The sequence below is a fragment of the Rhinolophus ferrumequinum genome, chromosome 14 (assembly GCF_004115265.2).
Source record: "Rhinolophus ferrumequinum isolate MPI-CBG mRhiFer1 chromosome 14, mRhiFer1_v1.p, whole genome shotgun sequence".
NCBI lineage: Eukaryota > Metazoa > Chordata > Mammalia > Chiroptera > Rhinolophidae > Rhinolophus > Rhinolophus ferrumequinum.
In genome coordinates, this window is record NC_046297.1 from 44,764,240 (window position 1) to 44,779,995 (window position 15,756).

Consider the following 15,756-nt stretch of genomic DNA (forward strand, 5'->3'; position numbering starts at 1 on the left):
TTTTCTTTTCTAATAAAAGGGGAAGCAACAAACATAAGATTGTGAGAGTTTCTAATACCTGTTTTTGAGAATATGTTTAAAGGACAGATAATGAAAATAACGTTTATCAAAATAAAAAAAAATGCTTCAGCTCATGCTAAAAGCTATTGTAAATAGATGTTTTAAATGATTTCTGATATAGTTAGAATTAAGAGGTATTACGTATTTTCCAAGTTAAAGAATACAAAGAACTCATCATGCACATTTTTTAAATAAAAATTTTCTAATATGCTTTATCATAACATTTGGAATCAGGTATTTTGGCTCTAAAGCAGAACTCCTCCCCACCATCACCATTTCCATATGGAATATTCTCTTTGCAGTTCTTGAATTCATGCAAAGTATTACAGAAATTCTAAGGTGGAGCTCCTTTTTTTTTTTTGAGTATACAAATGATTATTTTTCTGTCTTTGGATAGATGCTGGGATTGAGTCCCTTTTAAATATTTTAATAACTGGAGCAGGTTTTTAAACTTAATAAAAGGCACTGACATGTAATAAGAAAATAAGCAATTAAATAAGTTAACAAAAGTTGATTTCTAGCTACTTTTTACCTAATTTCATTGTGAAAACTTTTTTTTTCAGTAGGGAGTTTTCCAGTGAAAGAAAATGCTTTGTGATTTTTCTGTGAAAGTTTTCTTTGGTTAAGATTGTTTCTCATAAACTTGCTTATGTTTTGTGTATTTTGTTTTATTTCTAGGGAAGTGAATCGTCTCAAACATAGCAAGCCTGGATCTGTGCCGATTGTGTCAGAGAAGAAGAAACACATAGTGGCAGTTGTGAAATAATATTTGGTATTCCCACCAATACTGATGTATAATTATTTGTTATGTTTTGATTTGCAAACTACGAATAAAAATACAGTTGACCCTTTAGCAACACAGGTTTGAACTGACTGGGTCCACTTATATACGGATTTGTTTCAATAAATACACAGTTGGCCCTTTGTATTCCCAGGTTTTGAATCCAGGGATTCAACCAACTGTGGATCAAACACAGTGTTTTCTTTCCGAGGTTGGGAATCTGCAAATGTAGAGGGTCGACTGAAGTTATATGTGGATTTTCGACTGCCCAGTGGGTCGGCGCCCCTGACTTCCACATTGTTCAGGGATCAACTATACTGGTTCTCAGTATAACAAACAGTTTAGTTATCTGTATTGAACTTTATTGTTGCTCATTTTAACTACCCGGAAATATTATCTTTAAAAGGTGGCCTGGTTCATAAGACTATCCCAACATTTTATCCTTAATCTACTTTCTTACTAAAGAATACAGTATTTGCAAACTAGCTTATTTTTTCTGTTAGAAATTGCAGATATACTTTTGTTCTGATCTATTATTATAGATACTATAAATTTACATTTAAGACCAAACATCTCTTGTGTTACATTTAATATTACTTTGAATAATTACTGCAATGATTCTTCTTAAGGTTTCATAGAACATGTAAAAGAATAATGTCAGAACTTTTTTCAGTTGAATATACTGTCTGTGCTTTATTCATATTTGGCTTTTTGAGACTTTAAAGATGATCAGCCTGCATTTATGTAACTTTTATAATTGATCATTTCAATTTATGGTCAAGTCACAATAATAAACATCCTTTTTCTCAGCATTGTAACTGAACCATTTCTGCTAAATAATTTCTCTTCAATCTCACTAAATCGTAAATAGTTCTGCGTGACATCAGTTAGTAAACTATTACAATTTCCTAAATTCTAGGAAATTTAAAGTAAAGAAGAGATTTTAAAAATCCAAAGAAAAAATATGTTGTTTAAAAATACATACATTTGTAGTAAAAATAAGACACACTCAGAGACGATAAAGATCAAAATCTGGAGAGGGGTGAAGACACTGAGTGAGATATGCAGGAGACTTCAGCTCTTGGTAAGGTTTATTTCTTGAGCTCTTTGTTCATTCTATTATTTTTTATGCTTTCTTGGATAGCTTAAATATTTCATCATCTCTTTCATAAGGGTGAGAAGAGATGAACCGTCTGTCTTTTAATCCGTATGGTCTATTGTAGGCCTCAGATTACTTGATTTTTAAGGTGAAAGTGAACTTATACTGCTGTTTGTTTGGATGTGATTTCAAAGAAAATACACAAATAACAAATCCATAAATATGAGCTTCTGTGTCAGTTTGAGTTTTTAAGAAGCAGATACCTAAATGGGATAGGATGCACAAGAGATTTATTAAAGGGAACTGTCTTAAGGATGAACCTCTTAAGCAGGGAGCAGGAGTAGGCAGGGAGAGCCTTTCGTCTCTACTATCAGCTTGACTTCTATGAGGAGTCAGGAAGGAAGGGGACTGGGTAGGAGAGCCTCAGACAGCAGTGCAGTTTTAAACAAGGTTGGTCCAGGCTGACGTGGTGTTTGTGAGACAAAGTCGCTCGTCAAAGGATTCCCATGTGGTGCAAGAATGGGCCAGCACTAGACCCTCACTGCTCAGTCGGGGACAGGGAGCAGCCCTGGGGTGGCATGACCTTGCAGTGAATACAGTGGTAGACCCAAGAGGTGGCAGCTGGGACTTGGTCACCTGTGTTTCCTGCAGCCAGTTCTCTTGAGGGGATTCTGAGCAGAGCACTTCCAGGGCTTTACCTCTTGCTCCACACACAGATCCACTTCTTGCAGGTTTGAGGAGCTGCTCTTCCATGACTCCCAGGTACCTGTCTTAAAAGAGGGAGTTTGCTCGGGTGATATTCCCTGTCACTGACAGGCCGAAACTCACCCCTCTGTCTTCCATCGTCTTATCACCTTAGCAGGTCTTGGTGACTGACTTAGTGGTGTGACTTAAAATTTCATTCCTGACGTATCTGAGCCTTTGGTAATCATCCCTTCTCAGGCTGGTTGCTATGCACATTCACAGTTGCAGTGGAGCAAGGGAATACCAGTAGGCACCAAATGGATCGCCTGTGTTCTGCATGGATTTCTCCCATCCCACCAACGAGGGTGACAGCTCTTATAGCCTACTGATCCCTGGACATAAGTCCAAAGTACTTTGGTGACAGTCACCCCATGTAGTTCAGTAGAACTTTTGCTGTGTTTCCTAGCAAGAGTGTGCCCCCTTTGGTGACCAATACTTTCAACCCTGCAGAGCCCAGAGTTTTAGGAATGGGAAGCAGAGTCCTCCAGTGGGCACTAGAAATGATGGTAGTAGGAGCCACTCCTTTCTCTGGGTTCTTGGACTGATACAAAGGTTTGTGATTCTATGTATATACTGCATCCTATAGGATGGTATCTGAGCTTGTGCTTACATCGTGACTTTAGTAGGCCATTTAGTGATCTGTGGGACTGCATGTTTCTGGATTGCATATATGCGATAAGACCAGCAGGTTGGGCCACTCTCTCATACTCTTTGCTATGAAGTAGGTCCCCTGGATGAACACTGTGTTGAGTGGGATTTATGCTTATGAGTAGGCATTCCTTTGACACCCAAATAGTGGTGCTGACTGAGGGCTTTGTTGCTCTGGTAGCGGGGGATACCAGAGAAGGTATTCCTATGAAAGTGAATTGCTTGGCCCTTCTAGGATCAAAAGGATCCAGTGAAGTCAAGTTGACACCAATTGGCCTGTTCTAAAGGAATAGTGCCATATTGGGGGCATAGGTTGGACAGTCAGACACATGGCTAGATCAGCTTTGGCAAGTGGGGCTCATCTGTAGCGCTCATGCGTAGCCTCTCTCTCTGCCACAAGCCATTCCATCCTTGTGCCCATTGTGCCTTTCAGGCCAGCTAATGTCAACTGATGGAATCATTTTGTCTACTAGGTTATTCAGTGCCTCTTCTATGGTGGATGCTTTCTGGTGGACATTAACATGTTATACAAAAATACTTACTCTTCATTCATACTCCCTCACGTCCATTCACTTCCTTTACCCCAGACTCTCTCTGATCTAGCCCTTTTCCTTCCATACCCTGACCAGAGGGCCAGCTATTGACACTGCCCCGGAATCTCACCTAAGGCCACTTCTACATAAAATGGTGACCATGTACATTGATCACAGATCTGCCCATTGGGAAAATTTTCCTTTACCACTGTTTTTCAAGACCACCCCTTTAAATGCCTGTTTTGCTGCCATGTTTATTTGTATCTTACACCCACAATTTGAGCCAGGCCAACCCACTGGTAAAGTAATCTTGGGCATGTTGTCCTCTGTCAGCTGGTTGTATCTCCCCTCCCCATATGGCTGTAGGTGTAAGTGGGAGGAATGGCAGTTAAGCAACTCTGTTGGGTGACGTGGAGGTCTGTACTGTCTGCTCATACAGTTTACCTGTGCCTCCTGGTCCTGCCAGGCCCAGTCTCAGATGTACCAGTTTTGTCTTCTGATGGACTTCTGCTGAGTTCATACAACTTTGTGTCTCGCTAGGTCTGACTACGCTTAGCTCATAATGGGCCGTTCTGGACACATGATTACCTGGTGCTCCTGGTCAAGCATACTGTGTCGACCAGAGCTCAGTAACACACTAGGAGCTATTTCTCAAAAGGTATAATTCTCCAGTGCAGATGACATGGCCTTGCTCTGGAATCCTAGTTTTGTGTTGTGATTCTCCCACTGGGGCTTGCCATAAACTCCGAACTGCATCTTTCCCCCACCACTGATGCTTCCTACACCAGCAGGTCTGTTGATCTTATGGCCCAAGCCTCAGGGCTGCTTGCACCACAGCCTGGACCTGCCTTGGAGCTATTTCCTGCACTGGGCCCCATGCAAAGCTGCTAGCCTTCCATATTACCCAATATGCGAGCCAGAGCTGTAAGTATTCCTAGGTGTGGAATGTGTTGCCTACAGAACTCAAAGGAGCCTACCAGGTACAGTGTTCCTTCCAATGCAGCAGTTATACTTCAGAAAACATCATAGCCTACCCCTGATTGCTGGACCTCTAAAGTCAGTAGATTACTGAACCTTCATAGGATTAATTTCTCGCCCTCTTGACCTCGTGTCTTACCAAGGCTTCCAGTGCACTAGCCATCTTCTGTTTGACCGGTCCAATCAGCAGTAGGTCATCAATGTAATGGACAAATGTCATGTTCTGTGGGATGTCCAGTCAGTCCAGATCTCTTTGGACTATGAGAGAGTGTAAGAGAGTTAACAGCCCTGGGCAAAATGAAATGAATATTGTTCATTCCATGTAATATGAACTGTTTCGGATATTCCTTTTTAACCAGAATAGAAAACATTTGCCAGATCGATAGCTGTATACCATGTACACAAGGCCTAGTCCAGCACGGCAACTGATCATGGCCACCACTTTCAGCCATTTGCAGTGGCCTACATCACTGCAAATGAGCCAATTTTCCTATGTGGACCACTGACTGAAGAGGTGGCTCGGTCCCTGGGAGAAAGGACTTCATAAACCCATAATAGCAAGTATGTGCTTTAATGGTTCCTCGAAGGACCTATTCTAGAGTCATTCTCCAGAATCCATCTGGTTTGTGCACAGGTCTGACTGACAAATTAAATGGAGGTATACAAAAAGACCACCCCCATCTTTTAGGCCTTTAATGGTAGCACTAATCTCCCTATCCTATCCACCCCCGATGCGGTATTGTTTTTGATTTAATATATTGTTTGGGGGGATGAGGTGGGACTTAAAATGTTTTTACTTTTTTTTTGTCACTATCACAGCTCTTAACCCTAGAGGTCAAGAACCCAATATGGGAGTTATTCCAACTATATCATTCCCAGTTACACACCGGGAAACTGAGAAATGTCGACTGAGTACATCCATGGCCATAGTGGACCTACTGTAACTTAGACTCTAGATAGATCTCCATTTATTAAGTGACCCCCATAAGCTGCCATTTTAATAGGGTCATGATAACTCTTCAGATCTTCGGGAATCAAATGTCAACTCAGACCCTGGGTTGAATAGTCTTTGAAATATCTGGGTTAGAGTTTTCAGGAGGGAATTCCTGCCCATTCTCAGGAATTTTTTTCACTTTCCCATTCCCGAATCCCAAGATATAAACTGTTTTCTATTCTCCACGATGAATTGTTTCCACAAAGTGACGGCCGATACTACCAACCACCGGGATTCAAGGAGCCGATTTTCCCGATTTCCTGACCAACTTTTCTTGGGATTCGGGAACGGGAAAGCAAAAAAAAATTCCTGAGAACCGGCGGGAATTCCCCCCTGGAAACCCTAACCTGGGTGGGTATTCCCCTTTCTGTAGTGCAGTTACCTAAGTAAATGGCCATAGGTCCTTCTTAGGAACCATTATAGCATATACTTGCTGAGGGTTTGCAAAGTCCTTCCTCCTTGGTACTGAAGCACCTCTTTATTTATTTTTATTTTTTAAACTTTTATTTAAGTGTGTTTTTCCAGGACCCATCAGCTCCAAGTCGAGTCATTGTTTCAGTCTAGTTGTGGAGGGCACAGCTCACAGTGGCCCGTGTGGGGCATCGAACCCCCAACCTTGTTAAGAGCACGGTGCTCTAACCAACTGAGCTAACCGGCCACCCCCGAACCACCTTTTTAGTAAGCGGTTCCACATATGAAAATTAGCCCCGGTCTTGTAACTGAGCAAGAGATTGTGCCTTTTAATTGTGACTACACTCAGTCCTCTACACCTCCATTCTTGCTGTTTTTCTGGTTATAGATGTCAAGAGATAACCTCATTGGGTGTCCATCTATTTTGCCTCAAGGACTCCATGCTTTTAACTGTTTCCATAACTCCCTGCAGACTAAGGCTATTTGGCTGCTTCTCCAACCTTGCTGATCATTATGGCCTCCTGGCTTGTAATGATTGAGCACGGCCACCTGGCCTCTATTACTGGCATGTATTTGGGGGCAAGGGCATGATACCATGGAATTTAAAGAGCCCAGCTCTTTGACTGCCTCTCACCATTAGCTCTGTCCGCCAGAGAACCAGTACTGATTTTTGGGTGCTGTTAATGCTCCAATGTTAGCGCTTCTCTCACTAGCACGTTCACCCTGGTGAATGATGTGTCTTCCCTTGGAATATAATCTGATAGTCTTGTGGCCTATATTTCCATCCAGCATGACATCTTCCTTCAGCTCTTTATTTCTTCTTCTACAGGCTGCGAGGGCAACACAGCTGTGTTCCACTTTGCTCAATATTGACCAGCACTTTCTCCAAGCTACTAAGAGCCACCCTAGCAGTGAGTTTGACCTGGGGTCGTTGCCAGGGTGCTAAATCCCATGACATGAGACAATGCCCCCAATGTGATGCCTTCTTCCTTTTTCAGTGTTACATTCCTGTCCCCTTGATCAAGCACCCTCAAAATCCAATCCCACCAGTACTTGCCTGCTCCTGCCAGTATACACTAGCTAATTCTCACAGCTCCTTTGGTGTGTAATGTTTTTCCACTCTTGTCTGGCGCAACATATCCACAGCCAAGAAGTGCTGGAAATTAACTCCAGTTATTGGCTCAGCAGCCCAGAGTGTAGGTGGGGGAGCTCCACTCCGGTTGCTTGCAGGAGTGAAGCCTCTGTAATATTACCATGTGAGAGAAGTGCTTGCTCTTAACTTTACTAGAAAGGGGTAGACCACCTCTTCAAGTTTTAGGGGTTCAGGGAGGTTTGCAGTTCCCAAATCCTTGGAACATCCTCAGAAATCTCCTGTCTCATATTTCAAAACCCTTTGTTTTTCCTACCAGAACCCCGTCTTTAGCAAAATAGACCTACACTGGCTGGGCATTTAAATGTCTCAGGAGCTCTATAACTCTCATTATGAAATCCTGTCTGCTCCTCAGCTTTGCACTTTCACTGCACGATGTAAGTGCTTCTTCGTAAGCCAGCAAAGACACCCGTCTCTGGCTTTCATACTGAGCATCTAATTGTAAAGCCCTCGGTTTCTCATTCCTCTGCAGGGCCCCAGTACAACTTAACCAGCAACTCTGCTGTCCTTACAGACATTGTGTCCCTCCTATCTTTCAAATGCTTGAATCATCACACCTGTAAGGCTACTTTCCGCCACCAGGACATTTTTCTAGATCATCATCCTGAAATCAGCAACCTGGCCATTCAGATGGGGCCATTCTTTATCAGCCAGGCAGTGAGTGAGCTTGTCTCCAAACTCCAACTCCAACTTTATTTTCTTAAAGTACTCCTAGTACCACCTGTGTCCGTTCAGGTTCTCTGAGAAAACAGGGTTAGACAAGCAAGAGATTTATTGGAGGGAACTGTCTGTGAAGGATAAAGGGGGGTGAGCAGGAGTAGGCAGGGAGAGCCTTCCAACTGTACTGTAGGCTTGACACCTGTGACAGGAGAAAGGGAAAGGAGGAGGACTGGGTAGGGAGAGCCTGAGACTACAGTGCAGTTCTAGGAAAGCTTTAGCCAAACCAGTGGTGGTGAGCGGGGGGGTGGGGGGAGTCCTTTAGTCAAAGTTACCTATGAGAGAAATTGCCTAAATCCCGAAGGGATGGGCCAGCACTAAGTCCCCTGCTGTGCTCAGTCATTGGCTGGGGACAGCTGGGGAAAGTGTAGCCTCAGTGGGAGCCTGAGGGTGGATCCTGGGGTGGGTTGCAGCTCAGTTCTCCACAGCCAATTATCTTGAAGGAGATCTGAGTGGCACATTTCTGTGGCTGCCACTTTCATATCCATTGTCATTATGAGTTAGTATCTGTATTTCTGTATAGGAAATCTCGGATCGTTTAATAAGTGCACAGTAAATTTTCACTTATCCTGAAATTAATGTAAGTGAAAGTGCATTTTATTGGCAAAGTACTATTTAAAATATTGGTCTTAAGTGTTAGTCACTTAAGTGATATTAACTTAATATCGATCTTAAGTGATATTAACTGTCATGGAATTGGAAGTGACCATGGGCAAAAAAGGAGCCAAGCTCAACACTTAGCACTTGACACATAGTGGGGGCTCAGTAAATGTTTGTTGACATAAAACAAACAAAAAAACCCAGACTTGTGTTCCTGGTAGAATATTTACTATGTATTTTCGTAACTCTTTTTTTCCTAATTCCTTTGTCCTCCATAAGCTTGAGAGTGCAGAATATCTGTATTTAAGGAGAGGCCTTCTTAAAATATATTTTGTCCTGAAATACTAAAAAATATTTTGTCCATGTGCATGAATTAAACCATGTGATTCAATTTTTGATGGTGCTAATATAAAAAATGCATTTTATAAAAACTGGATTAAATTCAAGCCATTGGACTCTACATCATAACTTGTTAAATTCACCTTTAATGAAAATATTCAAGCGATTTTTTTGACATCCATACCATGCCTCAATTTGAATCAATTAATTGAAATAATTGATTCAAATTATTAAAAACATAATCCATTCACAAAAATGCAGTCAAATATTTAAAGTTAGGCCAAATGAATATTATAAAATACCTTTCTGATTTTATTATTTTGTTGAGGAGTGATCACTATAACTGAAACAGGACCCAACCATGATTTCTAAGGGATGAGTGATGGGCGTGCATAGATCAGATCACGCAGTTAAGAAACAAAGCCCCAGTTTTTCCCTTTGCTTGTTTTTTTTTTTTTTTTTTTTTTAGCCATGATGTGTTTTGTCTTTAATTTTACAAAATGTGAGGAGGACCATAGATTTCTGTACTTACTAAAGGGAACGGGCAAGATGTTTCATTGGTGGAAAAACATCATTACAGGGCTCTGGCTGCTCCACAAACCCTCTGACCACTTTTGAAAGTTTAAATATTTGCCATCAATCTATTTCACTTTTACATGAGGGGAGTATAGAGAGCAGTGAAGTAGGTGAATGGTCACCAAACTATCATGTCTGATGACTGAGTTCTCCACTTGAAATCAAAGGAAGATGTTGATAAAATGAATGTACAGAATAAGCATTTTTTGAGATACAATTGACATATAATTGTTTCAGGTGTACAACATGAGGATTCAATATTTGTATATATTGCAAAATGATCACCACAGTTAGTCTAGTTAGCATGCATCACCACACATGATGAAATTGTTTTTGTACTGAGATGTTTTGAGATCTCAGCAACTTTCAAGTACATAATACAGTATTATTAACTACAGTCACCGTGCTGTACATTACATCCTCATGATGTAGTTTATATAGTTTGTTTTTTTTTCACCACCCTCATCCATTTCGCTGTCTTCTACCCCCACCCCCTTATCCCCCAAATCCTGGCAACCATCAATCTGTTCTCTGTATCTATGAGTTCAGCTTTTTCTGTTTTGTTGTATTTGGGGGATTTTTAGATTCCACATATAAGGGAGATCATAAGGTATTTGTCTTTCTCTGACTTACTTCACTTAGCATAACGCCCTGTAGTGTAAGCCCTGACAGTTGGCTTTTCTTTTTGTGATACAAGTGCCTAACTTAAGATTTGATTGACAAGGCACCCACTTCAAAGATGGCTATCTCCAATATACACATTTCCAGACACAACTAGATAAAAAGTCAGGCCAGGTCAAAGACCCTTCAGGGTCTGCCAGCCCCTCAGGCTACTTTGTTTCAGAGATCTTGGTTTTTTTCAGTAACTGACCATTTGGGCCACTTGTTTTTTTTCTTCCCATGTATTAAATTCCTTCTCTTATGTTTTAAATTTACCTATAAAAAGTGAGCCCTCGAAATCCTAGTCCCCGCACCCTCAACCTCAATAAAAGCAGAATCCCAAAATGTGTGGCCCCAGGTGTGCCATGTAATTTCCAGGTTCTATAAGTAATAAACCTTGTCTCTTTCAAAGTTCCCTGATGGTTATTGCTGGGGGCATCTTGCAATCATAAGAACCACAAGGGTTGGTCCTGCTGCATCATTGGTTATGGATGGGCACACATGTCCTTCAGGTTCATTTATGTTGTTGCAAATGGTAAGGTTTCCTTCTTTTTTATGGCTGAAAAATATTCCCTTTTCTCCACATCCTCATCAACACTTGTTATTTCTTGATTTGTTTTTGTTTGCTTTTTTTTTCTTTCTTTATAATAGACATCTTAAAACGTGTGAAGTGATGTCTCATTGAGGCTTGTTTGATATTTTAAAACTTACTAGTTTACCTGACAACTGTAGGTAGTCTTTTAATATCAACTGAAGCGTGCATTTAATTTGTAAAGATAAGAATGTCTTAACATTTAGGAAGTATAAATAACCAGTTGGATATTGATTTTTATTTTATTTATAATTTTGGCTATTTTTTCAATGTTACTATTAGGATATTGTATATATGTCTTTTTGTACTTGTTTAAACATTTCCTTGAGATAAAAATTCTAAAAGATTGCTGAGCAAAGAGTTAAAGGAACATTTAAAGGTCTCAGTACACATTGCCCAATTGCCATCCAGAAAATTAGTCTGAATTTACAGCCCTGACCAGAAATGACAGTGCAATATTTCCCTATGTTCTTGCCAAAATTGGTTTTATCATTTTTTAAAAATTTATTTTTAATTATAGTTGACATAAAATATTATATTAGTTTCAGGTATACAACATAGTAGTTCAATATTTATATACATTAAAAGTGATCACAATAAATCTAGTAACCATCTGTCACTGCACATAGTTATTACGATATTATTGACACTTCCTTATGCTGTACACTACATCCCTGTGACTTATTTTATAGCTGGAAGTTTGTACTTCTTAATCCCCTTCCCCTTTTCTGCTCAATGACCAACCACCCCCTCTCTGGTAACCATCAGTCTATTCTCTGTATCTGAATTTGTTTCTGTTTCATTTTGTTTTTTCATTTCTTTTGTTTTTTAGCTTCTGCATATAAGGGAAATAATATAGTATTTGTCTTTTTGTGACTTATTTCACTTAGTATAATCATGTTGTTGCAAATAGCAAGATTTTGGGGTTTTTTTATGGCTGAGTAATATTCTGTTGTAAATATACCACTTCTTTATCCATTCTTCTATCAATGGACACCTAGGTTGCTTCCATATCTTGGCTATTGTGAACTATGCTGCAGTGAACATAAGGGTGTATATATCTTTTCAAATTAGTGTTTTCATTTTCTTCGGGTAAATGTCCAGAAATGGAATTGCTGGGTCATCCAGTAGTAGTTCTTTTTTTAATTTTTTGAGGTATCGGTCCAATTTTGCAATTCCACCAACAGTGCATGAAGGTTCCCTTTTCTCCACATCCCTGCCATAGTAGCCATTCTGACAGGTGTGAGGTGATACCTCATTGTGTTTTTTTTTTTTTAATTATTTTTCAATTACAGTTCCATAAGGAATAGAATATATGAAGGTCTGCCTGGGAACATTTGGGGATGTAAACTCTCACGGTGGCTGGGGTACGTGCTTGGCCTTGGAAGGATTGGCTACCCTCCCAAGGACCAAGAAAATATTTACAGGATGTGGAGCCTGGCCTTCGCCTTGACGCAGGTGGGCCGAGCTCCGACACATCTAATCTGGTACCCAGGACTGGCCCCGGCTCCTAGCCAGATCCGAGACCAGTTCCTTGTGTTGCTAACACGTATGCTTATTGGCTCCTTTCCGCTGTTGTTAGTGAAGTCCTCAAAAAAAACGCCAGAAAACCGAGGCAGGCACAGTTGTGTTCCCCGGGCCGCCTCGGCTGCTGCAAGATATTCCGCCCGTGCTGATGACTACTTGATTGGGATTTTGCCCAGGCTGTGAAGGGCCGGTGCTGTTTCTGCGTATAATGTTTTGCCCACGCTGATAAAGGGTTGGTGCTGTTCTGCGCATGATGCTTCGCCCGTGCTGATGAAAGGCCGTTGCTGTTTCTACGACTCTAATTGACTGGGCCCTGGTGGTATAATGAATTGCCTCCTTACTTGTTAGTTGTATGATGATATATTCCCCTAATCTCTGTCTTGTTTTACTTACTTTCACTTTGTAATAAAACTCTTTAACCCCTTCATCCCAGCTTGTGGTGGTGTGTCTTGCGTATAGGGCCTTGAAATGAAGTCTGTGCACAGCAATTGATAATACTTATCTATACAAGTTCACATACAATATTATTAATTTCAGGTATACGAGGTCTGACAATTAAGTTTGTGAACTTGTTGCAACGATGTTGCTAAACTTTTTGATATCAGAGGGATTATTCATTATGAATTTGTATCAACTGGACAGTTAACCAAGCTTACTATTTGGAAGTGCTGAAAAGGCTGTGTGAAAAAGTTAGATGAAAAAAAAAAAAAAGTTAGATGACCTGAACTTTTCGCCAACAATTCATGACTCTTACATCACAACAATGCACCAACTCACACAGCACTGTCGGTGAGGGAGTTTTTAGCCAGTAAACAAATAACTGTATTGGAACACCCTCCCTAATCACTTGATCTGGCCCCCAGTGACTTCTTTCTTTACCAGAAGGTAACGGAAATATTGAAAGGAAGACATTTTGATGACATTCAGGGCATCAAGGGTAATACGCCAACAGCTCTGATGGTCATTCTAGAAAAAGAGTTCCAAAATTGCTTTGAAGGGTAGACTAGGCGCTGGCGTCAGTGCATATCTTCCCAAGGGGAGTACTTCGAAGGTGACGTAGTGATACTCAGCAGTGACGTATGTAGCACTTTTTCTAGGGTGAGTTCGTGAACTTAACTGTCTGACCTCATACAACACAGTGATGAGACATTTATATTTCTGACATAGTGATAAGTCTAGTACCCGTCTGACACCATACATAGTTCTCACAGTATTATTGACTATATTCTTTGTGCTGTACTTTACATCCTCATGACTGTTTTTATAACTGGCAATTTGTACGATTTTGATTTGCATTTCCCTGATGGTTAGTGATGTTGAGCATCCTTTCATGTGTCTGTCAGCCATCTGTATGTCTTCTTTGGAGATATGTCTGTTCAGGTCCTCTGCCCATATTTTAATTGGATTATTTAGTTTTTTGATGTTAAGGTATATGAATTCCTTATATATTTTGGATATTAACCCTTATCAGATGTATCTTTTGCAAATATCTCCTTTCATTCAGTAGGTTGCCTTTTTGTCTTGTTGATGGTTTGTTTCCTTTGCTGTGCAAAAGCTTCTCAGTTCGATGTAATTCCATTTGTTTATTTTTGCTCTTGTTGCCTTTGCCTAAGGAGACATATCCAGTAAAATACTGCTAAGACCAATGCCAAAGAGTTCACGGCCTATGTTTTCTTCTAGGAGACTTATGGTTTCAGCCCTAAGTCTTTTCTTAGAATAATTCAAATCTTTATTCCATTTTGAGTTAATTTTGTGTGTGGCATAAGATAGTGGTCTAGTTTCATTCTTTTGCATGTGATTGTACATTTTTCCCAACACCATTTATCAAAGAAACTGTCCTTATTGTATATTTTTACCTCCTTTGTTGTAGATTAATTACCTAAATATGCATGGGTTTATTTCTGGGCTCTCTATTCTGTTCCTTTGATCTATGTGTCTGGTTTTATGTCAATAACATAGTATTGATTACTATAGCTTAGTAATATAGTTTGAAATCAGGGAGTGTAATACCTCCAGCTTTGCTCTTTCTCAAGATTGCTTTGGTTTTTCAGGGTCTTTTGTGGTTCTCTACAAATTTTAAGTTTGTTTATTGGAGTTCTGAATAAATGAAATTTATTTGAAAAATAAAGTGAAAAAATGTCATTGGAATATTGTTAGGGATTGCATTGAGTCTGAAGATTGCTTTGGGTGGTATGGACATTTTGACAGCATTTTTTCTTCCAATCCACAAATACTAACTACTTTGCATTTATTTTTGTCTTCTTCAGTTTCTTTCATCAACGTCATATAGTTTTCAGAATACAGGTCTTTTATCTTCTTGGTTAAATTTATTCCTAGGTAGTTTATTCTTTTTGATGCAATTGTAAATGGGACTGTTTTCTTAATTTCTTTTTCTGATAGTTTGTTATTAGTGTTTAGGAACACAAGTGATTTTTATAGATTGATTTTGTATCCTCCTTTACTGAATTAATTTATTGGCAGTAATAGTTTTTTGGTGGCGTCTTTAGGGTTTTCTATATATAATACCATGTCATCTAGCATTTTTAAAAAAGTAGAAAATGTTAAAAAAAGAAAAATACTTGGCACATATATTGCAAATAAAGGAAGGGGGAATCACTTCTAAAATGAGTCTTTTACCCCTGGCATTGAAGTTTAAGATTTCAATTAAAAAAAAAACTTTTTTCCATAAATATGTTTAAGAATAATCTAAATTCAAGCTCTCAGTTATCTGGGAGGAGGGCCTTTTACCTTTAGTCCCGTAGCCAGTTTTGTCTCCCTGGGGACATTTGACAAACGTCTGGAGACATTTTTTATTGTTATGACCAGGTGGGGGTGGAGGCTTGTTACTGTTATCTAGTGGTTAGAAGCCAGGGAGGGATGCCGTTAAATATATTACAATGTATAGGACTTCACCCCCACAACAAAGAATTTTCTAAAATATCAATAGTGGCATTGTTGAGAAATCCTGCTTGCTTGTTGAGAAACCCTGCTTGCTTTCATCAAATTTAGCCAAGCCACTATAGAAATAACAAGGATCCTTCTTTTTCAAAATCAAAATTCAAAACTGAAAATTTTAAGCAGTTTATAGAATTCATTAAGAAAAAAAATTCAAGGTGGGAAACTGTTTCATTATCTAGCAATGTCTTACCCTTCCAGGCAATAAGAATGCGCCTATCAGTAAAGAACTTCCTTCCCGTACAGCCTCCCCATGAGTAATCAATTCCAGTCACTGAGGCCAACTTTCAAGTGATTTACAAAGTTGAGTAGAATGAAAATTTACTTAACTTTGTTTTTCTTTCTCTTTTACCTCTCAACCCTGATCTTTCTCTTTTGCTGTTTTTCCTGCT

General features: G+C 39.7%; 1 protein-coding gene across 1 annotated transcript in view; it reads left to right on the forward strand.

Annotated features, from left to right (window-relative positions):
* The window catches only part of DCAF13 (DDB1 and CUL4 associated factor 13), a 30,043-nt gene extending 28,395 nt beyond the window's left edge, over positions 1-1,648 (forward strand). Inside the window, exon 11 of the mRNA XM_033126084.1 lies at positions 739-1,648. Within this exon, the coding sequence (XP_032981975.1) occupies positions 739-826 (88 nt within the window). The 3' untranslated portion in view covers positions 827-1,648. The remainder of the gene's footprint in view (positions 1-738) is intronic.
* Positions 1,649-15,756: the final 14,108 nt, after the last annotated feature.